This window comes from Mesocricetus auratus, unplaced genomic scaffold (genome assembly GCF_017639785.1).
Source record: "Mesocricetus auratus isolate SY011 unplaced genomic scaffold, BCM_Maur_2.0 Super-Scaffold_100014, whole genome shotgun sequence".
Classification (NCBI taxonomy): domain Eukaryota; kingdom Metazoa; phylum Chordata; class Mammalia; order Rodentia; family Cricetidae; genus Mesocricetus; species Mesocricetus auratus.
This window is the reverse complement of record NW_024429197.1, coordinates 4,780,886-4,807,309: the sequence shown is the minus strand read 5'-3', so window position 1 is coordinate 4,807,309 and position 26,424 is coordinate 4,780,886. Positions and strand designations below refer to the sequence as shown.

The 26,424-nt window shown below is 50.6% G+C and overlaps 2 protein-coding genes across 3 annotated transcripts in view; one reads left to right on the top strand and one right to left on the bottom strand.

Moving 5' to 3' along the window:
* Ubxn10 (UBX domain protein 10) overlaps nucleotides 1-1,913 on the bottom strand; it is a 7,131-nt gene extending 5,218 nt beyond the window's left edge. Inside the window, exon 1 of the mRNA XM_021233573.2 lies at nucleotides 1,789-1,913. The gene's annotated coding sequence lies outside the window, so the exon portion shown is untranslated. The remainder of the gene's footprint in view (nucleotides 1-1,788) is intronic.
* Nucleotides 1,881-26,424, top strand: Pla2g2c (phospholipase A2 group IIC). 2 transcript variants are annotated; one of them, XM_005081042.4, is made up of 7 exons: nucleotides 1,881-2,014; nucleotides 3,271-3,355; nucleotides 8,134-8,234; nucleotides 10,657-10,801; nucleotides 12,426-12,529; nucleotides 23,037-23,426; nucleotides 23,763-26,424. In XM_005081042.4, exons 3-6 carry the CDS (start codon nucleotides 8,195-8,197, stop codon nucleotides 23,198-23,200), a joined length of 453 nt encoding a protein of 150 aa, XP_005081099.1. In that variant the 5' UTR covers nucleotides 1,881-2,014; nucleotides 3,271-3,355; nucleotides 8,134-8,194; the 3' UTR covers nucleotides 23,201-23,426; nucleotides 23,763-26,424. The 2 variants fall into 2 exon arrangements, with proteins under 2 accessions (XP_005081099.1, XP_040612205.1); XM_040756271.1 differs by having other exon boundaries at nucleotides 1,881-2,090.

Sequence of the window (26,424 nt, the reverse complement as noted above, 5' to 3'; positions counted from 1 at the left end):
AAATGTTCTGAATCAGAAATACCTCCCCATCTCCTTGTCCGTGTTGTTTATTTTCTCATCAGCTATGAAGAATATTGTTCTCTATGAGCTTCTTGCTCAGAGTTGCAGGAGGAGGCCACAGCTGTCCAGCTGGGCCGGCAAAGGTAAGCTTGTCACTTGGGCACGGCTACTAATTTGCCACAGCTTCTACAGAACTGTCACAGGCTTGACTTCCAACACCCACACATGCCTGGGGAAGGTTTGACTGTCAGAAAGTTTGGTAACTTAGAAACCTCTTCCTAACAACTTTGATGGGGAAAGTCATGTGTTCTCATAGGCGCTCTGCCGGGTTATTTTTAACAGTCAAACTTGCGTGTGTGCGTGAAGTTGCTATACCTTTTGGTACTCTATATAATTAGCCATGTTCAGGGGGTGACATATTCAAGACACCCTGGTCATAAGATAACATGACTGCAAGCTATCTCAAGAGAAAAAAAAACCTCCATTATGACTAATTTTCATAAGCCCACTCATGGTTATTTAGAGAGTAACACCTCCTTCAGGTAAAACCGTTCTATCCAACCTGCTTTTATAAATCACTGCCTCCTCCCCAACGAAGAGACCATCTGTTACATGGAGGGAACACCAGCTCCCACCCCCACCCAATACAAGGGCAGGATGCTGTGGGAAACAGGTGTTTGGAGAACTGCATCCAGCCAGCCTTCAGAGTCACACCCTGGGTCCCAAACTCTGTCTGTGCCCTCAGTCCCGGCTTCCAAGGCAGCATAATCCCTGCTTGGCTCATTTCACCACCTCTAGGTCTGGCAGACACTCAACCACAAAGTGATTTGACAAGATCTAGGCGTAGGCATCCATCGAGCTGCCAGCAGAAGAGGCAAGTGGCCTGTTTACTTAAACACAATAGCTAGGAGGCAGAGGCCCGCTAGGAAGCAGGAAACAAAACACTGGGCGCCATTTCCAAGACGTCGCCATTTCCAAGGGCAGGTGCCCATTCCTTAGGACTATCACCACATGAACAGGAAGGAAGGGGCATTGGCTAGAAAATAAAGCAAGATTCCTGTTGTTTTCCATTGGTGCCCACAAGCCACCAAGGGGTCAGACCACACTACTTCACAGCCCAAATCTAAACCTACAGGGAAAGCAGCAAAATATAACCACCTACAAACCATCTGCTGGCATATACCAGGACACATGCACGTGCATTGGTCTTTTAAAATTGTATATCAGTTACTACCACCCCGCCTGCCGCCGCCCCCTAGTCGCCAGCCTGGCTCCCAAAATTAAACTATGTAACATAGGAACCAACCCGGGGATGGAGAAAGCGAAGATTGACACCATTCCCAGAACTACTCCAAACCAGAGATTAGAATGCAGGAAACCACAAGTCACCAAGTGAGCTGAGCTTTGCGAAGGGAACTAGGGTTGACTCCAGGATAGAAGGGCGGGGGAGACGCTTCTATTATTTCCACGCTCGGTCAGGCCTAGAAGTTTAAAGTGCAGAAGGGGGTGGGGGTGTCAGGTTATGGCAGGAAGGGCTGGAGCATGAGGGCAGACTCTGGGAAAGCAAGGAGCTGTGGGAGGCTCCCTCCAGTTCCTGCCTCTGCACATGAGCGGGATTCCCTTTTCTCTCTCTGCATCTGCGTCCAGGGGCTGGCTTGTATATGCCCCTCCCAGAGGGTCTCTTGGCTGCTGCATACTCAGGCTCCAGCCAGGTTGACTCTGCCTCTGGGGAAGTCCTCTCAAAAGGCCTGGCTTTCTGTTTCTGGGGACCCACAGCGGGCCTCTCACCTCGCAGCTCAGCTCCATCCGCCTCCTGTGCCTGGCTGCGACCAGCTGGTAAACAGCCCTGTCTCCGTGGCAACCGCCGAGGGGTGGGGGGCCACGTGCTTCCGGTGGGACCGGAACCTGCCTGGCCTGGACAGGCCTGCGGCAGGCCAAGTTGGACAAGCCTGGGCACGGAGAGCCGAAGGCTTGCAGTCCCTGGTTCACGGATTCCAGACGACACAGGACCTTGGTGTGGCCCTGCCCCATGGAAACCACAGGGCCCTGGCCTGGGCCTCTGCCACCTTCTCTCCTCTCCTCTGGGGAGAGTGCGTTCGTGGGAAAGGGAACTGTGCCCTGGAGTAAGGGGTGGTGACTAGCATCAAATCCCTGTCTGTCCTTGATCTGGCCCTGTCAGTGTCCTCATTTTAAAACAGGGCTGTGGGACTCATTCCTGAAACCCTTGGTGTCAAAGTATCTTTTGGGGGGGAGGGATATATCATCATGGGGGAGTAAGAGACTTCCCACTCCCACTCTGGGGGATACTCTGAGTTTTGTGATCGCCACCCCCACCCCTGTCTCCTTTTTTATTATATATTTAAATTAGAAACAAGCTTGCTTCCCATGTCAGTCCCAGTTCCCTCTCTCCCTTCCACACCCACTCCCCCCACACCAGCTCCCCCAGCCCCCCACCCAATCCCCACTCTATTCCTCAGGGAGAGCCCAGGGCCTCCCCCAAGTGCCCAGATTAAGAGAGCATCCCTCATTGTGGGATGGGCACCCAAAGTCCATTTGTGTGCCAGGGATAAATACTGATCTACTACCCAAAGCCCCATAGATTGCCTAGGTCTCCTCACTGACACCCACATTCAGGGGGTCTGGATCAGTCCCATGCTGGCCTCTCAGCCATCAGTCTGGGGTCCAAGAACTCCCCCTTGTTCAGGTCAGCTGTTTCTTTGGGATTCACCAGCCCAGTCTTGACCCCTTTGCTCATCACTCCTCCCTATCTGTCATGGGTTCCATGAGTTCAGTTCAGTGTTTAGCTGTGGGTGTCTGCCTCTGCTTCTGTCTGTCACTGGATGGAGGTTCTGGGATAGTATGTAAGATTGACGTCAAAATCATTATTAGGAAGGGGCATTTAAAGTAGCCTCTCCACTACTGCTTAGTTTGCCAGTTGATGTCATCCTTGTAGATCTCTGGAGATCTCACTAGTGCCAGATCTCCCCTCAAACCTAGAATGACTCCCTCTATTATGGTATCTCTTGTCCTGCTCTCCTCTATTCTTCCCCCAACTCAACCTTCCTGCTCCCCCATGTCCTCCTCTCCCCTCCTCTTCTCCCCCTCTCTTTTTCCTGGCTCCCCCTCCCCCATGCTCCCAATCTGCTCAGGAGATCTTGTCTCATTCCACTTTCTCTGGGGTACCATGTATATCTCTCTTCCCCCTGTCTCCTTTAAGGGCCTACCTATACAGTCAGCAACTCCAGTCACTTAACCGTGTTTTTCCAACAGCCTTGAAATTTGGAGTCCTGCAGTCTGTCTGCTTTCTCTCCATCCTGCTCAGAAGCTATGGTCCACTGCCTCGGTCATTCTCTTGGTAAGATTCCTCCTTACCCTATTGCCATTCTGTCCCATCCGTGTGAGGGAGCCTTTGCTGCAGTATGTCCACTCACACCAAGCACTAAAGATATGCCTGGTCACTTGTGTGGTCTCCAACGTCAGTCAGACCCTCAGCCCTCCATGACCAGCCTTCTGTTTGTTCTCAGTTTCCTGCCCTCTCCCAATCTTGTCTTTTCCCACAAGCCTCCTCCTTTCCACCTTCCCTCCTCCCTTTGGAATGATGTTCTCCTGGCCTCTGCAGAGAAAAAAAGAAATCATTAACTACTGTCAGACCTGCAAGCCCCCTGCCTCTGCACCCATGCTTCCTTGCCTCTGGCCTGTTGGAAAGGGACTGACTTCTGACTCTGTCCCCTGTTAACTGCCTCTGCAGTGCTCCGATGGACCCTGGCCATAGCCACACATCCACTGGCTCGCCCTAGACGCAACAGCCTTGCTTCTGTTGAAGCCTTGGTTTGAAGATTCTTCCCCAGCCTGTCCTGGCCCATCATTTGCCCAATTCCTCCGTGTCTTTGTTCCAAGCAAATGAAGTCTTCCTTCCAAGTTGGCACTGAGATGACTTTAAAGGGAGTCCCAAGCAGACTCTGTTCGAGGCCTTTAGGATGATTTAGTGACTGAATTGGTAGAAGTTACTACTAGACAGTCAAGAACCACAGATTCATTGGCTAGCATTACAGCTACATATTTGCGACCTGCTTTGTCCTACATGTGTAAGGATGGGATTTTGATGTGAGCACAACCCTACACCCTTGTCAGCACATTTACAGATCAGAAAGAAACATTGTTCACTGATAGTTATAAATAATACTTGTTAGTTATTAATAATACTTGTACTTATAAATAATAATCAGTATAGTTTGAGCCAAGGGTAGGAGAGCAGATATGGGCTGGATGGGATTGCATGTGATGCGATTGGTACCAATGGCACACTTTTAGGTGCTGGCACGGAGGGGTTCATTTCAGTGATGGGCTGTTTGCCCATCTCAGAAAGGAAGGTGCTGACCTTGGTGGAGCACCTGGCCTTTGATGAGGGCCTGGGCTAAGCTGGCCTCCTTTCTGGGCATTCTGTCTCTGGATACCCAGGAGGCATCTGTGGCCCCAGGGAGGTACCGCCGGTACTTTTAGCATCTGGTTGTTTGGCATCGCGGTGTCACTGGCTTATATCTTGTTAATGATGCTTTTAGAAGTCTGGGCGATGCTCTTCAGCCCTTCAGCGCCCACTCGGAAGAGATTAAAGTAGATCCTTCAGCAGCTATTTTCACATCCCCTGTGAATTATGAAATCCTTTGAGATTTGCGTCGGTTTCAGTCCTTGCGAGAGTGGTGTGCGTGTGTCCTTGCTGGAGCGTGGTGAAATGCTCATTACACCTGTAGTCCATTTCATGCTCAGCAACATGAGTCTTTGTTCTCTGGCGGGATGTGGTGCAGCCCTGTGGGGAGGAGGCAGCCAGTTAGTCCCTCTCTTTATCTCCTGACCCTCACCAGAGGGTATCTTCAAAGAATATTCCCTCTGATGACTGGGTGAACATGCACACGCACCCACTAGATTCTCAGGAAATGACTGGAGGCCACTCTCCTGCTTACGCGAGGGCCCATCTTTTTTTGTATTGTACCTCCACTCCCCAGCTCTCCCCTGGGCTCTAGCCAGCTTGTCCCCAAATGGGCCCTTCGTGTTTTCATCTCCAGTGTTCTGGTTCATGTCTGTCCCACCTTCACCTCTTCAAAGTGAATCCAAACCGCTTGATTCTTAAAAGTCTATGAAGTCCTTTCCTGACTTTGTCTCCCAGTCCCCCAAAGCAGTGTTTCAGTTCCTTCTGGTCTGTGATCACATACCCAAGATGGTGTCATGCGCCATTCCCTGGTCAGTTCCTTGGATGTCTGTGAATCTCCTCCACCAAGGCACTATCAATTGGGCTTCTTTGCCTTAAAAAACGATTGAGTTCAAGGCCTTCTGCTAATGAGTAGTAGAGCAGTTTTGGGAACTTAACAACCAGCTGGTTCCAAAGCTCACTGTGTACCAACCCCATTCTTTTTCTCCCAAGGGCTTCATCCGGGCCTGCCTGCTACAATGGCCGTAGGACTTGTAGGCGTGGACTGTAGAGCCTAAGCCTCAGTTTCAATCCTTGCACCACCACTCATGGATATAACTTCTTCTCTAGACTTAGTTTGTGCATCTATAGAATGGACATTTCAAGACTCTAATTGCCTTGAGAGTGAATGGGGTAGTCCATTGAAGGTCTTGGCATGGTGCCTGGCATGTGAAGTATTCTATTCCCATCTTACCCAGACACTCTCCTTCAGTAGGTGGTAAGTTGTTCAAGGGCAGGAACTTGTTTGTCCCTCGATCCCACACACAGCCCACACAAAACCTGCTTGTCATAGATGCCCAGTAAAAGGGAAATTGGCGATGACCACGGGAACATTGACTCTACAGCTGGCTCTTCTAATGAAAGACTCACAAGCCATCAGTTGTCACCCCAAGGCTAACTAACTTGGAATGTAAGTGACATTCCTTGGAGCTGGCATAAGGTGGGTGGTCCAGTTCTTTTTTTTTTTTCAGCTTGTTCCCAGAGTCTGTAGACCCATTTTGAACTAGAGTCTTTGCATGTTTTTCTCTGTTGACTTTCATCCTGATAGGCCCATAGATTGTGAGCACAGGTAGCATTTAAGAAAGTACATAATCTGGTAACAAGGCCAAAAGGTTTCGTGGTTCTGCACAGCTCCATAGAAATCAGCTTCCAGAGACCGTCGACAGAGAAGTTTCTGGATAATAAAATGGAGCCCCCAAAGGAATGCAGTGTTTCATTGCTTCCTGCATCTTGTTGGAACATTTCCGAGCATGCATCAATGCTTCCTGTCTTGTTAAGCAGAATATATCCAACTGTCACTCACCTTGGCCCCATGGTGACCAAGTGCTTTCACACCAGGAGCATCTAGAATCTTGCTGGCGCCACAGAAGGCAAAGGTCATTGGCCCCACTTCACAGACAGGAAGCTTGGGTTCCAGGAGCTTACATCCACTGACAGGAAATACTGGGGCAGCTCCAACTCTCTTTGGCATAGACTCAGAGATCACCATTGCACACTTATGCAATGCCAATGTCAGCCGCTGTGCTTGGGTGCAACACTGTTGATGGGAGTCAAGGCCCATATGGGGCTTTTGGTCTAGGCCTGGTCTCTGTTTATCTGTAGTCAGCTCGGCAGCCTCCTTTGGACCTTTCTTGGATCTTCTCATTAGCCGAGTACACAGTTGATCCTTCAGTTGGATTTCATTACCAGGCACTCACCCCAGGTCCCTTTGTATCTGAAGTCTCATCACCTGCTGCTTCAAAAGATGTGAGTCCTTTCTTTGTAGCTCCAACCTGGACATGGTGTTTCAGGTTCCCATGGAGATAGAACCTAATTAGAAAAACTTGTACAGCTGTTGAAATGATGATTGGCCAGGTCCAGCCTGATCAGGTCCCAGCCTCTCAGCATCCACCAGAGTTATACCAAAGAAGGTCACGCTGGCTGGTTGACTAGACAGAGGCTCTTGCCTTGCTCTTGCTGTAGGACTGACGTTTTGAAGTCTTCCTGGGAAAGTACACCACTGGGTGAAAACCTATCTGAGGCTTTGGATCTACCAAATTCTCAAAGCTCTGCTGAGCTATTGTTTCCTCTCCAAGACCCATCACTGTCAGATGTAGCCTGATGACTCATGGGGCTGGTGGAGAACTCTTGGACTGAGAGGGGACATGTCCATGGAGGGACAGGCACCCACACACATTCTCCTCCACCGCCCCATGGGAGGTGCCCCTTACAGGCTTTGCCACTCTTTACAGTTCCAATGTGAGTGCCACATCTATGTGTAATTTTGGGTTTAGTACTGAATATCTTTGTCATTTTCATTATTCCACCTGGTCCTCACCACAAAGTCCTTTCAAGTAGACACCAATAGGACTGAAAGGAATTTATTTCTTGCTTCTGTTACACTCTCTCTAGTTAACCAGCCAGCAAGTTATTCATCTATGCATCTTTTTCTTGAGACAGGTTCACATAGATTCCAGGCTGTCTTCAAACTTGCTATATAGCCGGGGATGGCCTTGAACTTCTGATCTTCTATGTCTGTCTCCTGGGTGCTGGGATTATAGGCATAGGCCACCATGACTGGACGGAACCCAGGACTTTGTGGTGCTGGGCAAGCATCCCAGCAGCTGAGTCACATCCCCAGCCCTATCCCATCTCTTAAGTGGAGGTAGAAACTCTGAAGCTGACACAAGGGACTCATGACATAATAACTGTGACACTGTCAAGGTTTGACATTATTCACAGAAGTTTGGGTTTCATGTGCCAGCAGGAGGAACAAAGCTCTAGAGGGGATGAGTTTGCAACTGTGGTACCAGGGATCAAAAGAGAAACACTGCAGATGGCAGGGATGCTGATAAATTTGGCTTTCTGGACCACATTCCCATGATGGACACCATATATGCCATTTAAACCTGGGAACACAGACTGCTGCCTCCTCCAAAGATTAAAAAAAAAAAACAGCCAGAGCGATAGTGTTGCCAGAGAAAGAAAGACACCATCAGCATTCACCATTTTCAAACAGTGGAGCCATTGTTTTGCTTTACATCTGGGTCAAAGTGCCAGGATGTGTGTCACATTCAAACATAGTTAGTTCTGGCAAAGATCTCCCAGAGCCCTGTGCTGAGGGCATCCAAAGGCCTGGCCTGTATTGGTGGTTTGCACCCAAATGACCTCTTCCTTTTCTTCCTCCAAAGGAGCTGAACTGGCAAATGAAGGTGGAAGCCTGGCACCCTGGACCTCCTGATCTCTTCAGGAATGAAGGCCATTGCTATATTCATTGTCTTCATCTTCTGCTGTAAGTATAAGCCATCTGAAAGAGTGCCGAGAGGCTGTCTTTCTGACTGTTCACAGGGGTGGCCTCTTCTGGGAGCATTGAGTGAAGGGAGGGTAGAAGGCACTCGGGAGAGAACCAGGCTCCCTCCAAAGTTCTCCTACCTCTGGTGAGCTGGTCACAGTGTTGGGCCCTCACAGAGCATCTCAGAATCCAGGGACATTGACCACCTATTGGAAAAATGATGTTTGGCTGTGGTGACAGCACCCATGGTCTGGAAGGCTTTCTTCTTTCCCATTCTGGGTGCCTCTGTTTAAAGCTTGTGTACTGCCGGACACAATGGTAGGCGTGTCCGGCCAGCTGGGGTAATTCTTCATCCTAATGATGTCTAGTGGACCACTTGGTCAAACTGAGCTATGCAATCTGAAGGACTTCCTGGGAACGGTCTGGGGTCTGTTAAACAAAACAAACAACTCGGTCTTTTCTGAGTGTCTGGGGCAGCTGTTTGTCCAACATCAGTTTCTTGCTGCCTTCAGCCGTGCTGCAGTGACTCTGAGGTTCTGTAAGTGAGGCATATCAAAATTAGGGCCCCTCCTTTCCCCAAGTTGCTGGTGAGCTTTGCAGTTTTCAAAACCATGCCAAATGTGTAATCTCCACACTTGGGAAGTGGAGGCAGGAGGATTGAGAAATCAGGTCAAGGCATCTTAACTTGGCACTGGGGGAGGGAGCTTGAGAAAACCTCCCTGTCACTCACTGTTTTCCTTCCTTGAGTTCATGCTTTTGCTGTATTTATATCACAAACCAAATATATGCTTATAATTTAAAAAAATCAAATGCAGGGTCGGGAGCATAGCTCAACTGGTAGAGTACTTGCCAAACATACGCAAAAACCTGGGTTCGATCCCCAGCACTGAATAAAGCCAGGCAGGATGTGGAGGCAGAGAGGTGAAAGTTCAAGGTCATCCTTGACCTCATAGGAGTTTGAGGCCAGCTTGGGCCACATACGTTTTTGCATCACTAAACAAAACTATAAAATATAGTAGCAAAGGTTCAGCCTTCTCAGGGACTAGTGCTTTTCTACATCTGGATACAACTCCTCTGGAGACTGTGGAGCACATTTCTCTAAGCTTACACACACACACACACACACACACACACTCAAAATATTATAACAAAACAATACATGTGTCTTAATCACTGTTCTATTGCTGTAAAGAGACACCATACCAAAGGCAACTCTTAAAAAGAGAAGCATTTAACTGGGGGCTTATTTACAGTTTCAGAGGCTCAGTCCATTATCATCATGGCAAGGAACATTGCAGCAGACAGGCAAGCAAGCTGCTGCAGAAACAGCTGAGAGCTACATCCTGATCTGGAGAGAGGGGGAGGAAGGGGTTAGGGAGGGAGAGAGAGGGGGAGGGAAAGACAGATGATGCCTGGTATGGTCTTTTGAAGCTTTGAAGCTCACCCCCCAGTGGCACAATCCCTCCAACAAGGACACACCTTCTAACCCTTTCCTAACAGTCCCATGCCTCGGGACCATGCATTCAAATATATGAACCTATGGTGCCATTCTTACTCAAACACCACGGTGTGTTTGGAAAAGAGGTACATGAGGCATGTTTGGAAAAGAGGTACATGAGGCATGTTTGGAAAAGAGGTACATGAGGCATGTTTGGAAAAGAGGTACATGAGGCATGTTTGGAAAAGAGGTACATGAGGCATGTTTGGAAAAGAGGTACATGAGGCATGCTAGATGAATGTGTCCTGGCTCTCTCCTCCTCTGCTTCAGTCTCTCTTCCTGGAGTTGGCTACTAAAAGTGAGGCATTCCTAAGACAAGTGCTTCGATGACCGTCCTATCTGTGGGTTGACATGGGACACTTTGCAGTACTCTGATGTTACAAACAAGCACCCTTGTGTATGCATCTCTCTGTGTGTCTGCAAGCATTTTGTAGAGTACAAAAGCCTACTGATTTCCAGCACCTCAAAGGCAGAGAGGGAGTATCTTCCCCAGGTCCAAGGTCAGCCTGGTCTCTAAGGGCCTTCCAGGAAGACCCTGTCTATTAAAAATAGTAAGAATTTATGGGTCTGTATATGTGTGCCATTTTACAGACTGGGTCAGGGGTGCTATTCTGATTTCTTATCCCTGGATTTTGCTTCTCCTGGGAGACTACAAATGCCTGATACTGCCTGGAGGAGGGGCTGGCTACAACCTCTGGTCTTGAACTTTCCCAGTTAATTAATGTTGATCAGATCTGAATGGTGGTGGAACACCCCTGTCAGTTGGGGAGCCTGGTGATGGAGTAACTCTGATCCTGTTTTCTTTCCTGTGAAGGTGACTGACACCTGTACAAGGGCCCAGGCCTGCCCAGCTCATTGCAAGCCTCTAGCGAGGAGGCCTGTGGGCCTTCAGGCTCCTCTCCTTTATTGTTTTCTCCTTGGCAGGGACAACCTCCACCCTCAGCAGCTTCTGGCAGTTCCAGAGGATGGTCAAACACATTACAGGGCGCAGCGCCTTCTTCTCCTATTACGGATACGGCTGCTACTGTGGGCTTGGGGGCAGAGGGACCCCTGTGGATGCCACAGACAGGTGATGCATAAGTTCTGGGCAGCCCCTTATCGAATTTGCACTGAAGTCCAGGCTTACAGCCAGGAGGGAGGGGCTGGGGATCCAGAAGAAACAATCCCAAGGCAGCATGAGACTGAAAGGGGGTTGCAGGGTGAGGAAGCCAGATCTACGAAGCTGCCCAGGGCCCTGTGTGCCTAAGGTCCTGGGTATGGCTTGTGTGCTGACCATCTTGAGATGGGGCCTTAGTTCCTAACTCATGCTAGCCTCTAACTTACTACATAGTCTAGGTTGGACTTGAGCTCTGGAGCTTCCTGCCTCAGCCTCCCAGGTGTTCAGATTCTAGGCATGTGCCACCATGGGCCACTCAAACCCAGGTCCCCATCCTGGATGGATCATTGCACCACTGAGATACACCTCAGGCCCATCCTGACATTCTCAATCAAGGGCCCTAACGTTACACAGTTGGTCCACCCGAGATCTGGAAGCCTTTCCCATTCAACTGGCAATGGTATTCTTTGCTCCCATGCTCCGTTTTTAGGCTTATGGGTCCAGCAAGACTGCCCTGCCAGCTCCCAGACCTAATTCCATAGTTTAGGAGAGAAGCCAAGTGGCCCAGTTCGGAAAAGTTGTCCATCTGGAGGCAGTCACACGGTACCAAGTTGGTTTCCAGGACAGCTCTAAGGATTTGTGGGTGGGTGGTGTTGGCTTCCATAAAAAAAAAGGACGATACTGTAATCTGGAGAGGGCCCAGTGGGGAAATTGGATAGTGTGTGTCTTTTCCCATTTGAAGAAACAGGAAGGAAATGTCCCTTGGCATGTCCTTACAGCAGGGTGTGATATATAAGCCCCAGGCTTGGCTGTGGAGTCATGGAAGGCCACTTGCACGTGTAAGATGTACATTACGTACTCAACACTGAACAGGTGATCTACATGTGGGCCTCAGCCCTCACACAGGTGACCTGCACATGTCCTCACACAGGTGACCTGCACGTGTCCTCAGCCTCACACAGGTGACCTGCACGTGTCCTCACACAGGTGACCTGCACGTGTCCTCACACAGGTGACCTGCACGTGTCCTCACACAGGTGACCTGCACATGTCCTCACACAGGTGACCTGCACGTGTCCTCAGCCCTCACACAGGTGACCTGCACGTGTCCTCACACAGGTGACCTGCATGTGTCCTCACACAGGTGACCTGTACATGTCCTCTGCCCTTACAGTGACTATAGGAAGAGCATCCTCACTATAACCCACCTTACAGATGAGGACAGAGAGGATCCCAGACTAAGAGTTACTCAACCACCACCCCCAAGCAAAGCAGCAGAGGCTGGCCTGGAACACAGATCAGCCATTTCTAAGTCTACCTCCTATCGTTGCCCACCTGGGCCTTGCCTGCTGGAGTCCTGAGGTAGATTCAAAACCGCACACCATTAGCCCAGGGCCGCAATGGGTCAAGAGCCCATTTACACGTGGGAACGTTCAGAAAAGGACAGGTGTATCAGCGCTCACCTCCCCAGCTCCAGGGCCTGCAGGCCCAGGGAAGCTGGAAGTCCCTACCAGCTCTCAGCCAGTGTCCCCTCGCTGACTCCCCAGGGACACCGCCACACAGGCACAGTCCCTTACCTACCTCTCCCCACCACCAGATGCTGCTTGGATCATGACTGCTGCTACCTCAAGCTGAAGGAGCACGGCTGTCAGCCCATCTTGAATGGCTACCAGTTCAGCATTGTCAACGGGACTGTGGCCTGTGAGTACCTTCCACACAGGGAGACCATGTGACCTGGGCTAGTCCTTAACAGTCACCTCCTCACCAGCCCACTGACCGTTTCAGGCAGTGAGACTTCTCCCAGGGCTTTGAGACTGAGACAGGGGGTGACTTTGAGAGTGACAGCTTCTTGGAGAGAGCCCTTGCTTGGTTTCGCCTGGTCTTTTCTGCCTGCCACTGAATCTCAGCTCCCACCAGGAAGCCAGACCAGAGCCCACCCTACATTATGGGCCAGTAAAGAGTTGTTGACCGTGGAATCCATTGACTTTGCATTTTCCCTAGGCAGCTCTGGCTGTTGAGAACATTCCTCCCACCACCACCATCTTCAGGCATGTGTGGTATGCATGTACGCATATTTTTGTATGTGTGTAGGTACGCTTGTAGGTGGGCACACGCAGGTGGAGACTTGAGGCTGATGTCAGGGATTGTCCTCTGTCACTTCTCTATCTCATTTATTGAGGCAAAGTGTCTCGGCCAGACCCTCAGCTGTCTGATGTGGTTAACTTACTGCAGGTATCCTGTCTCTCTCTGCTCCCGGAGGCTGGGATTGTAGGCAGGCTACCAGACCTGCCCAGCATTTGGTTTGTGGGTATCTGAACTCTGGTCCTCCCAAGTGCTTTAATGACTGAATTATCACTCCAGCCCCGGCAACCTTTTTGTTTGTTTGTTTGTGTCATCTCGTGTTTACAAGGCATTTGGCTGTCTTGCACTTGAACAGATATTTCCTAAGGGCAACTGCATGTTGTGCACTGTGACCAATGTGGATAGTGACAGAAAAGTAACCAGGAGTGGGAGCCTGCACAGGAGGGAGGAGGGAGTCGCAGAGGGCCCACTCAAAAGGAGTATGTCCTGGAGCTGAGGGTGTGGGCATGCGAAGGCAGGTCTTGCCTGAAGAATCGAAGGCTGTGGGCACGAGTTTTTGTCCAGCCTTGTAATTCCAGTCCAGTAGGTGGTTTCTTGCTCCTCATATGCCAAAGGTCAACTCCTGCCAGGCCTTAGGGCATAGTGAGCTGCTTCCTCTTGAGTATATTCACAGCTGTGTTTCTGGGCTTCCTCCAAGGCCAGACAACTAACTACCAGTTGCCCCCTGACTCATCATCTCCTAGGATAGAGGACTTAACGACTCCACACTGGGGGTCATAGTACCATAGCACCCCACCTGGAGCTGTAGCACAGCACACAGGAAGCCCCAGAGTCAGGACTGTGTTTTCTCCCTGGCATCCACTGTGAGGTTGGAAGTGTGGCAGGCTGGGGCCTCAGACCCCCAGAACAGAAGAGTGCCTTCAGTTCAGTCTGCCTAATACACAGCCCTGCACAGCTGGCAGAGGGGCCTAGTACATAAAGAGAACCTTTGCCACTGAGGCCTAGATCAACCCTCTGTCCTTCCTCCACTCACTGGCTGCTCAGGAGAGTGAGGATAGGACCTGGGAACTGAACCCCCAGCCCAGAGCTCCAGGAGATGGAAAGAGTGAAGGAAGGTATCTGGAGACAGGCTAAGGCCACAGAAGACAACATATCCTCTGATCAGCACTGGTTAGCTGGTGGCAGGAGACAGAGGCAGGACCCGGAAGCTCCTGTCCATGCTTGAACTTCCCCACATGCGGCTCTGGAGAGTGAGGGAACTTCCAAGTTCATGTCACCCTCCAAGGAGCCTAGAACTCTATGGCCTGGACTTTGATGTGGAGCCTGCACTGCCAAGACACAAACACACCTAATGATGATAATCAATGCTATAGGGAATACAATATATTTATTTACCAGAGAGAGAGAGAGAGAGAGAGAAAATCACACAAGCTGGGAGTCAGAAGGGTGGCCGGCTTCCAAAAGAGAGAAGGTCCTTTTTCCTTTCGCTTCCTTTTATCTCTACCTGTGCTAATTTACTTGTCCCCGCCCTCATGGGCGGATAGCTTTGTGGGGTTCACTCCTACACACACCCACCCATGTACCTTTTGTTGATGAGCACCTACAGCCACTGTGGCCCCAAAGCCAGTCGGAGGGTGAGGCAGGCCCAGCTCCTGCTTGCCTAAGGTCAGTAGCTTAGGAGGGCTCTGGAGCAGAAAACACCTTGACGGCCATCCCAGCTAACCTCTCACTGATACTCTGGGAAGGCTGAGGCCCACAGAGGGGAGGGGGCTTGATCCAGGTGAGTGACAGGCAAGACTGGGACTTGCATGCTGAGGCTTTCCAGAAAATTCACTCTGGAACTTCCTGCCTGGCTTGAGCTGTCTGAGCTTCGGTCTTCTCAGCCTTGAAGTGAGAGCGGCAGCTACCACAGTGTAAAGTTAATGATAGCTGCTTTGCAACACCTCATCTTGGCTTGCCAGGATAGACCTCAGAGGCAGGCACTTTTCTCCCATTATCGCATAGGATGTCAAGGCTCAGAGAAGTTAAGTGGGATGTCCAAAGTCACACAGCCAGGGAAAGGATGAAGGTTTGGGCCCAGGTGGTTCTGCCTCCCCTCCCCTGCCTAACAGGAAGGCATCTTGATGGATGGGTTATTCTCCAAATGCAAGTCTCATGGCCTCTAACAACTGATGAAATAGATGTTCTATCTTGGCTGGAGGAGCACAGTGAACGGACCTTGGTCTAACCAAATACCCCAGATCTCTTCATTTGTTCCTGTTAAGGGCCTCGGATTTCCAATCCAGCCTCATTGTCCCAACCAAGTCTTACTTTCCTCATTTGCAGAAATGGTGAAATCACACACACTACAAAGGTTTCTGGATGATGGACAAGAGTGACCCCTCTTGTCACAGGAGGGGCTGGTCCCACTGTAATGTTCAGTTACTGCCTGCCATTTGGATGGATGTGGGAGTTTCTGGTTTGGTCTGTACACCATGTACATGCAGTACCAGCAGAAGCCAGAAGAAGGCGTCAAATGCCCTGAAACTGGAGTTAGAGACAGTTGAATTGAATCTAGTTCTGGAAGAGCACCAGGTACTCATAACCACCAAGACATCTCTCCAGCTCACCCTCCCGTGTCATCTAATTATAGTTCCTTTGAAGTCCGCCCTGTATTGCCCCCTCTGGGGCTAACACAGTCATTACCTTGTTGTGGAATTAAACCTCTTCTGTGCCCAGGCCACACTGCAGTTCAAACAGCCCCACTGAAAGAATTAATGTCTCTACAGTTCTGAAATCCCATCCCCCAGGCTGGTCCCAGGCTGCCTAGCAACCAGTGTGGGGAGGGCTTTGGGGAGGGTGTGGTAGGTTAGTGGGGGGGGTGGGGCCAGGGTGAAGGGGAGGGGCTTGGTGTGCACAGCTTGAAGTGCCACCCAGATGTCAGTACAGAGCAGAGTCTTTGAAGGAGCTCACGGGTCAGTTTTCATGAAGGGACTGCTGCCCTGGCAAGGCTGACCAGGTGGCTGCTCCTCCTTTAAGGAGGTTTACATAAGCACTTGGCACTCAACAAGGGACTTGAAGACCAGTGCGGTGACACCCCCTTCCACTCATGCATGCGTCTGCATGTGTAGGGTGAAGCCTGGCTGTGTGGGAGAGAGCTGGTCCTAGCCACCTGTACCTCTGCCACCTGTGTCTGCAGCCTCTGACTCCTCCCTTCCCCTGGAGAGGGGGGAGGCAGAAGTGATAACTCCTGGAAGTTTGGTTTGCAAAGGAAGTCCTTTCTCATTACCGGTGCATTCCTCCCAACAGCCTCTGCATGGTCCATCCCCTTTTCCTCTCCTGCATTCATGGCACCCTGACATTTCCTGTACCTTCTTTGAATACTTGTGCAGGGGCCCCCACCTCCCAGCTGGAGTGTACTTTCCCAGCCCTGAGAGCTGTGAGTGTGCTCACTACTTTACCAGTGGACTTCTCAAAATACCCGATGTCACCGACGTAAAGGAAGAAAGGTTAACTAGACTCCCGGTTCCTGGGAGTTCAGCCATTATTGGCCCCAGGCCTCTAAACAGATGTGGTGGTACAGCAGTGTGCTGTGTGGCGGAGGAGTTTACCCTCATGACAGACAGACAACAGGAGACAGAGCACAGGCCACAGCCCCCAAAGACTCGCTAACAGTGACCTCTTTCCCTCAGTTGGAACCCCCCCCCCAGCTAAGGTTTCCAACACTTTTCACAGTGGCACTGCCAGCCAGGGACCCGAACCTTCAACATGCAGGCATTTCAGACTCCGTTCATAACACTGTGCCTTTGCCCCAAAGCCTCATGGCCATCTTACGTGGCAAAATGAGTTTAGTTAATCTCCAAGGTTCCTCAAGCTCCTCTTCTGTACTACTCGGGGTTACCCATTGGTCTGACCCGAGAGAACAATTTAGAAGCCAGCAAGGATTGGTTTTGGCTCACGGTTTCACCAATAAGAATCCATTGTCCTTGTCTCTGCCGTTTGTGGGCCAGTGAAGTGGATCGCTATGGTGATGAGGAAATGTGGTAGAGACCGCTCATCTTAGGGAAAACAGGGCGCCATAAAGAAAGGCCAGGACCAAATGCAGCCTTCAAACCCCTCCTCCAGTGACCTACATCCTCAGGTTTCTACTGCTTCCCCCAAAGAGTGCCACCTTCTGGGGACCAAGTCTTTAATGCATGAGTCTGTGGGGGATAGCTCATATTCAAACACAACCAGGGTAAGCCTGTCTTGTTCTGGGGCTCATTCTCAGCGTCCATATGAAATAGTACTCTTGGGACTGTGCAGTCTGGAGGTGTGCGTGTACATGTCTCCACCCCCAGTTTCTAGACAAAGGTAAGTCATGTGCTAGAAAAGTTTAATAGCTATATAAGGGGTGGATGAGTGAAAAACATCTCAATAAATAGGAGATTTGGTCATATTTATCTCATTTAAAAGCTGAAGAACAGGCTTTGAGAGGGGAAGCAACTTGCCTAAGATCATAAAGTGTATGAGTTACAGACTTGGATCTAGAACTTGGCTTCCAGGGTCCCAGGATGGGCACCTTTCTGTAGCCCACAGGCCACATAAGTGCAGTCGCTAAAGGCTCCAGCGAGTGGCAATGGAGCTTTGCCCAACTCTAGGGCTGGAGATCAACAATGAACAAGACCCTGGCTGTGACTTGGAGGAGCTTACCTTCCAGTAAGGAGGAGCCCACGATAGTGACAGATAGAGCCACAAACAGTGGCAGATGGAGTCAGGTAGGGATAGGTCCTTTGCAACTGCTCAAATAGGCTATAGGGGAGGCTGGGGTCTGAGGAGGGAAAATAACTACTTTAGGATGGACAGCCTTGCAAAGGAAGTACAAGACCTCAGGGCCAGTGTGGAAGGAGCATGGAGCCTGGGGAGGGAGTAGATATATGCTTGGGTGTCTGCCCAGACAGTGCAGGAAGTTTGCCTGCTTTGGTGGCACATGACCTACTGGAGCATGTCCAGAGGGACAGGGAATGCACTGCTGTTATAGATAGAGGAGAAGGAAGAGGATCGTTCTTTAGAATACTGATTCTGGAACCCATTGGGAAATAACCATTGCCTGAGACAGGATGGTGACAGAAGGGATGATGGGAAGTGTCAGGCTGGGTCTGCTTTGGATGTTGAGGTGCCAGGACCTACAGATGGATTAGATATGGGTTGAAGGAGACAGAGACTGAATGGCAATGCCTGGCCTCAGCAGCCATCGATCATGGCATCAACCACTGAGCTTGTGGAAATGGAAGCAGAGTGGACCATGGAGATACCGCAGCGCATTGTATGAATTGCATGGGGTGTAAGATGTGCTGTAGTTTGGGAATGTTTTAAATGTGTTCCCAAAGGGTTTGTGTGTGGGGAGAATGGCTTACCTAGGTAATAATGTAAGAAGTGGGAGACCTGGACTGGGGAGATGCCTCACCTGGTAAATGCCCTGCTCTACAGAGCTGAGTTCCAGTCTCCAGCCCGCGTGGAATCTGGGGCATGACAGTATACATCTGTAACCCAGCCTGGGGCACAAGGGAGTGGAGACAAGTGGACTTCTGGAGCTCAGTGGTTAGCATTCCAGTTAATTGGGCAGCTCTAGGTTCAGTGGAAGATCCTGTCTCAAAAATAAGGTGGTGGGTTGGGAAGATGACTCAATAGTTAAAAGATCCCATCATGTGCCGGGCGGTGGTGGCGCACGCCTTTAATCCCAGCACTCGGGAGGCAGAGGCAGGCGGATCTCTGTGAGTTCGAGGCCGGGCTGGACCGATAGGCTCTGAAACAATACAGAGAAACCCTGTCTCATAAAAACCAAAAAAAAAAGATCCCATCATGCAAATGTGTGGGTCCAATTTTGGATCCTAAGAACTCACATAAATGCTAGGTGGGCACGGCAGCCTTCCTGTGACTCTAAAACTTGAAAGGCACAGATCCACAGAGCAAGCTGACTAACAAAGCTAGTCTATATTGGTATATTAGGGGTTCTATTGCTGTGAAGAGACACCATGGCCATGGCAACTCTTAGAAAGGAGAAACATTTAATTGGGGTGGCTCACATTTTCAGAGGTTCAGTCCGTTATCATCATGGCGGAACATGGTGGCGTGCAGGCAGATGTGGTGCTGGAGAAGTAGCAGAATGTTCTACATCTTGACTTTCAGGCAATAGAAAGTGGTCTCACTTAACTGGGTGTGACTTTAGCATGTATGAGACCTCAAAGCCTGCCTCCACAGTAACATACTTCCTCCAACAAGGCCACACCTACTCCAACAATGCCACACTTCCTAACAGTGCCAGTTCATTTAGGAGCCATTTTCTTCCAAACCACTATGATTGGTGAGGACTGGGTCTAGTGGTGAGCACTGAGAGACCCTGCCTGCACGAATAAGGTGGAAGATGACTGAGAAGACTCCTACCTTCAATCTTGAGCCTCTACACGCATGCCCGTAATGTACCCATATGAACACATGCATGTATGCACACCACATACACATATGCACAAACAGTAAATTTAAAAAATAAGGTGGAGAGGAATCAAAGAATATGACCAGTATTAGTCCAGATACTAATCCGCATGCATGCACACACATATCAGTGAATCAGTATGCACAAACACACACACACACACACACACACACACATACACAAACACACAGACATTGTGGATCTGGATATTGTTAGAACACTGCAGGTAGTACCTCAGAAGAGATTATTGTAGTTTTCCTGGGACATTGATTAATTCCAAGTAGAGGAACTTGTTCTATAACAGCAAGCAAGGCTGGCCCTTCCCCAGTCTCCCTGGCTTCCTGTTGTCCCATGTGACCCCTCCCTCTTGCATGCACACTTACCACGTTGTTGTGTATCGTGCTGTACTGTGCCTAAGGGATCCCTGGAAGAGCCAACACCATGCTGTCTGGACTTGCAGCTCCCCAAATTGTGAGCCAAATAAGTCACTTTATTTGCAAATTACACAACTCTGTATCTCAACAGAAAATGGACTAATACATGATATATAGCAGCAAACATATACTTGTGTTGCTGTCTGGAGCTCAAGGAAGAGGACTGGGCAGGAGCTGTGAACCCAGGAGGATTTTGGGTCCTGACACTGAGCAAAAACTCTATGAAGACAATCTAGAAAAGAGCTGGAGGCCAGACAGAGGCCGTGTGAGGCCTTGGGTTAGCCACAGGCAGGAGTCTGTCTGTCACTTTGTCTCTGTGCAGATGGAGTTCTCATGATGAGAAAGAGGTTTCTGAAGCTGTCATTTCCTTTCCTTGTGCCTCAGTTTCTCTATTTACTTTTGGAAGATGCAGGGTCTGGAGCCCAGTGTTTTGAGATGGTTACTTTTAAAGATGGCATTTTTTTGGCTGAGGGTTGCATTTTCTCCCAGGTCATGGCAAACACAATCTTACCATAACTTAGGGATGCTGCCCAAATGACCATCCTTGGCAGAAAACCACTGTCCAAGACCAGTCCTGAAGATGCATACATAGGGCCTGGGAGCTGTGAGAGATGGATTTACACTTCAGGGAGAGGATTTAATCACACAGTAGAAAGGAGTCAGGGAGAACTGGAGGTGTAGCTCATTGGGTATAGGGTTTGCCTAGCATGCATGAAGCCTTGGTTCAATCCCATCACTCATAAAACAACATAGTAGCCCATGAACATCATCTCAGCCCTTGGAAGATGGACCCGGGAGGATTAGGAGTTGAGTGTCATCTTTGAGTGACATTGGGAGTGATTTCGGGCAAACCTGGGCTATGTAAGACTGTGTCTCAAGAAAGAAAATATAAAAGTAGCTGGGGTGATGGCTCAGTGGTTAAGAACACTTGCTGCTTTGGCCGAGGACCTGAAGTCAGTTCCCCTGAGATCATGAGGCAGCCACAACCATCGGTAACTAGTTCCAAGAGATCTCATGTCCTCTTCTGACCACTGTGGGCATCAGGCATGCATACGTACATGCAGACAAAAACACTCATATATGGAGCCAGAGAAGAAGGAAGAGTCTAGAAAGTTGAGTAGTGAGGAAAAAGTAAGAGCAAGACATAAACAAGAGAAGGGAGAAGGAGGGACAGGAAGGAAGGTCGAGGAGGGCAGGGGATAACAGGGCTCAGATGTCCTGGGTGGCAGCACCAGGTCCCCAGAGGACAGCCGTCCACTAGGGCAGGGCCTGTGTTCAGGCAGCCGACACCCCCTGTGGCCCTGGCAGCAGCTGCTGTTATAGAGACGGAGACTTGCTGTGGACAGGGAGGAAGAGGCACATGCATGGAGCCGAGTTGTGGAAGAACCCCGAGGGGGCTGGGACTTGGTGGATCTGGGCAGACCTTCACAGATGGAGACGGGAGCGTGAGAGGGCCAAAGGGAGCAGGCGTGAGGAAGAGTGGGAGTGGCGTGAGTGTCCTTGGCCCCTTCCTGGGGGTGTGTGCTCAAGGGCAGCTGAGGCGTGGGGTGGCAGTGTCTGCCCTGAGATAGTCAAGTCTCCAGACAGGCACGGGTGGGCAGCTCCAGTGGGAACGTGGGCACCGGAGAGAAACAGCCTGCACTGGTCCAGCAGACAGGCATTTGCTTCATTGTATATGTGGCACCAAGGGTGCCCCTGCCAGAGCAGCGGGTCCACAGCACATAATTCACCTGTGACCAGCATCTTAGCAGGGGCCTTAGTCTGCTGCTCGTCTTTGACCACGGTCAGCATCATTTTATCCAGGGAGACATCCAGATTAACAAGCTGCAGAAGACAAGTCCCAGGGTCTGGCATGGCAGCCTCCTTCCTCAGGCAGAAAGCAGATCTGGGTGCAGTTCTGTAGAAATGAGGCATCGTGCCTTCGAGGACCCCAGCGTGTTGTCACGCATGCACATGTACGAGCACACACACACACACACACACACACACACACACACACACACACACACAGAGCATCAGGGCTGTGACTCCTCAACAAAAGGCCCCGGTCCACCTGCCCTTCAGCTCTAGTGCAGACACCACATCCCAAAGTCCTCCGGGCTTCTTTGCCTTTTCGGCAGCAGTACCCTGAGGAGCTCCCATAGACTGGCCTCTGCTCTGCAAGGGGGAGTCTGTGATAACCAGAGTCCCAGCTCGTGGAGTCTCACTCTGCAGGGCAGAGGAGGGCATAGCAAGCCAGTATGTATATGAAACCAGCAAGGGGACCTGGGAGGGAGTGACCGGGGAGAGCCTTAGACCAGGTGGCTTGGGTAAGCCTGTCTGAAGAACTTGGATTCCATTAAGACCCAAATGGAAGGGATGAGACCAGGAGAATAGCATGTGCAAATGTCCTGGGACAAGGGAGAAGAGAGGCCCCTGTGTCTGGAGCAGACGGGGGGTTGGAGGGTGGCAGTTCCATGAGGAAGGGGGAGGCTGGGACAGTCAAGGTGTGGCAGGTGGGCTGGGGACTGCCACAAAAGGATGATCACCTCTTCCACAGAGGCTGGGAAACCAGAGCGTGGCTTTAAACAGGAGAGTGGGTGTGATCCAGGTGACATTTCGAGACTGCCTGCTTGTTTCCTCCCATTAAGCAGGAAGAGCTGGCAGTGACAGAATGTGGAGAGGGACAGGAGCGTGGCTGGTGGACAAAAGAGGGCGGAGCATGAAGGGGTTAAACACGGGGACATCCGTGGGACTTACCAGCAGATGGGAAACAGGAAGTGAAAGGAGGGAAGAGTTCCTAGAGAGCTGCTGGGGTCAGGTGGTGCCATTCCTAAGGGTGGAGAGGTGACAGGCTCAGTGGTCGTAGCACATATATGTGCAGGATAGCTTTGAAAATATGCAGCTGGAGATGCTTCAGACAGCACCTGGGATGTCAAGCTGGTGTCTGGAATAGGAGATGGACCCTGGGGGGATGAGTCCGGCCTGCTGCCTTGGCCCATGTGCTGCCTGGGTGCAATGACTCAACACCGCCCTCCCAACATGCAGCCCATCCTCTCCGATCCGTTCACCTCCTCCTAGGCGGCTGTTCATTGTGATATGAGTGACTGGGGAAGGGCCGTGAACGAAGAAAAAGCATTCCTATTTCTTGCCCTCTGCCCTTGACCCCTGTAGCTCCCTCTATACCCCCAGCCTTTTCCTACCCTAGAACCCAGTTTTAAAGTGGGCATTGAGCCCCCAGTGACTCTGTGTGTTTCCTCAGGTGGATGTCCCCTGGGTGGCAGCTGCCTCTGCGGGCAGAAGGCCTGTGAGTGTGACAAGCAGTCTGTGTACTGCTTCAAGGAGAACCTGAACACCTACGAGAAAGGCTTCAAGCAGGTCTTCCTCAACAGGCCCCAGTGTGGCAGACGCAAACTCCGGTGCTAGCGAAGTCACCGTCCCTCTGTCACGCGGCACCTGCTGTGACGGCGGTGGCCCTTCTGGAACGCTGTCTCAGACCATGTCTGACACCCCCAGGCTCCTGCAGCTCGGCATTGCTGTCTAGGGAGTGTCTTCTCCCTCAGCACGGGGGACTGGAAGTGAGAGACGGAGAATTCCTGCTCTAGAAACAGTGCACCCGTGTCTGGCAATTAAGTGACACATTCCAGCCGAGGTAAGTGTTAGGAATCAAGAGAATGAGACTAGGATGGAGGCACCCTTTAATCCTAGCATTTGGGAGGTGGAGGCAGGAGAGGCAGGAATTCAGGGACACCCTCCATGACATGATAAGCTCAAGACTAGCCTGGTTACCTGAGACCCAAACCCTTTTCCCAGGAAGAAAGGGCGACCAAGATCTAACATAAATTCTCCTACATCTCCAACCCCAGTCAGGACACATGTCTGACTGGAGAACCAGGTCCTCTACCCAGAGCTGCCTGGGAGCAAACAGGTATCTTAGAAAATACAGCCCCAAGAGCCTCACCTGGGGTCTTGTCGGTGTTTGCTCCAGGTCCGCCATCTGTAAGCCTGCTGGCAGGAAACAGGACGGTCTGCTGTCTCAGAAAGACAGCTGTCTCAGAAAGACAGTGATGGTGCTCACCACGGTCACAAGGATGTCATGGTGAAGATGACACGAAGAAATAGAGAGATGGTGTGGGACAGTGGATCCAAGGCGTCCTAAATCCCCACCCCCATTTAGAAGCCTCTGGTCTTAAAAGACTTAAATCTCGTCAGCAATATCTAATTGGGTGATCAGTTTCATGGTGCTAGACTGGAAGAGTGACTCTCAGACACAGCTGTAGCCATGCTTGCCTCCCTCCTTGGTGGCACTTGCCTTTCCTGCCCTAGCATTCAGCACATCTGTCAAGGGCAGAGTCTCCTTTTCATCCCCTGAATCTGGGACTCTGCTTGGTAATATAGCCAAAGCGAAGGTCTTAAGTTCAGGCTTCGGCCTCTGAGGTCCAGGGCAGGTCTACTGTAAAGACACACACCAGGAGGAAGCCTGGGCTCAACCTCCTGGATGATGAGAACTTGCCGGGTCAGAACCAGCAACCCCAGATCACTGGACTCAACAGAGGCTTCAAGAGCATTGAGGGGCTGAGCCCAGACTGAACTGTAATTTGCAGAACTGTGAGCCTTGTACAGGAATCTATATTGTTATGATGCTGCGGGCTGGCTAGTTACACAGCTCCGCCTAGCTGACTATGCTGGTCTTTATTCATCAATACTACCTGGTTCTCAGCACTTGGCCCAGACTTGGAGGCCATGGAAATGTGGTCGCTATGTCTCTATCCCCTCCCCCAGAGGGTTTTCGGGGAGATGATAAGATTTGTGTGGTGATAGAGAGCATTGGGGACTGCTTTCACTTAGTAGGTCAACCAACATGTGTATTGAGCCTATACTGTGTGCCATGTACAGTGGTGAGCCCTAGGGACTTAAAGAAACACTCAGACTCAAGTCTGAGGATTTTGAATTCCAGGGAGAATGCTGAGAGTTGTAGCAGTTTCTACCAGTGCCAGAGGTTAAAACCTGGCTTGAGAAAGCAGAACTCATGAAGACAGAAGGCTCAGGGGAAGACCTGGGAACCAGGATTCCTGAGCTCTACCTGGTTCAACCTGCATAGTCATCTTTCTTCACCCAGCCTGCCCATGTACAGAAAGTAGACGTGTGTTGGGCAGGGAGCAGGAGTCTTTGGCCTAGGAGCATCAGGAATGGGCTCGGGCATGACACCAGTGTGGCTAGGCTAAGCCAGCAGCATGCCACCTTCTGGAAGGTCCTGTCCTATCAGAGACTGGTTCTAACCTGGAAAGATGTCTGGGTAACAGCTAACGTGGAAGGGCCAGGGTGATGTCCATCATGCCTCCATGACCAGGTTGCTACGTGAGACCCAGCTCTCTTCCCCTCTGGGTCCAGCTTCTGGTCTGGAAGTGGATGGGATAAGTTATGGATGCTGCGTGTGTCCCAGTTAGTGTTGTGCCCAGAATCAAGGCAGGAGGTGTTGGGGCTGTAAAAGGATGTTAGAAAAGCTTGCAAGAAATAACCGCTCTCTCGGAAGAACAGTCATTCATCTGCCTTGGGGACTGACTTTACGCCAGGCCTGTGAAGAAGGTAGAGAAGTAGAAATTCTACTCCATGGAGCTGTGAGCCTGGGGAGGAAGGACAGGAGGACCAAGTAGCTTGGAAGGTGCTCAGATTAGTGTCTGCTCGGGGAGCAGAGTCCGCTGAGAAGAAGGCTCCTTCGAAGAATGCAGGGGCAGGCGTGGACTGAAGGAGAAGACGGCCAAGTGTGTGTGGAGCCCCTCCCCCAGGTAGACAGAGTGAGGACTGTGCAGGTGTCAGAATCTTCTCAACCCCCACATCCCACCTTCAAGCTGCTGGCATGGCCTTGCCAGCACTCCTTGATTCTGTATTTATAAAATACTTCGGTGAATTGATTACATGCAAATAAAATACAAGAGGAAGAATCTAGACTCTGCCTCCTGCTTTGTGCAGAGCTGACTGTCCCTTTGCATCTTCTCACACAGTGACTTGTGGGCATGCTGTCTGTCTACGCTACCAGCCCCCTCCCCTCCAATGCTTTCTCCCTCAGCCGGAGCACCTTAGCCATCCTTGTTTCTAGTCTTTGCCCCCCACTCTCTATTTAAGAGCAGCCATCCTGTCCCCCTTGCTAGCATGTGTACGTAAAATTGGGTGCGGGGAAGAGGGCATGTGGAGAGGCTGAGAGATGGTGTGGAAGTTAAGAGCACTTGCTGCGTGATTTTCATGCATGGTCTTACTGATCATCGGAGAGATCCTAGGAATCCATTATTCACCCCCATGACCCTGGTGACAGTGAAAGATTGTGTCTACTGGACGGCAAGCCTCAGCTTCTGGCTTGAAGTCTACACATACTGCAGTTTGGAAGAGGGAGCCTCAACTAAGAAATTGCCTGCAATGATGTTTACTTCTTTATCAGTTATCTGGATTTGGAACCTGTAACACAAATTAATAGATGACCCAGAGACTGATATTGAGGTTCAAACTTCAAGCTAATGTCAGAGAAGCAAAGCAGTCGGCCACTAGCTTCTTACATCTAACTCAGACTGAATGGGCTGATCTACACATAAGCTCTTAAGTCTCCGACTTCTGCCTCTCCTCAGCGTGGCTGGAGAATGAATGCCTGGAACCTAGCT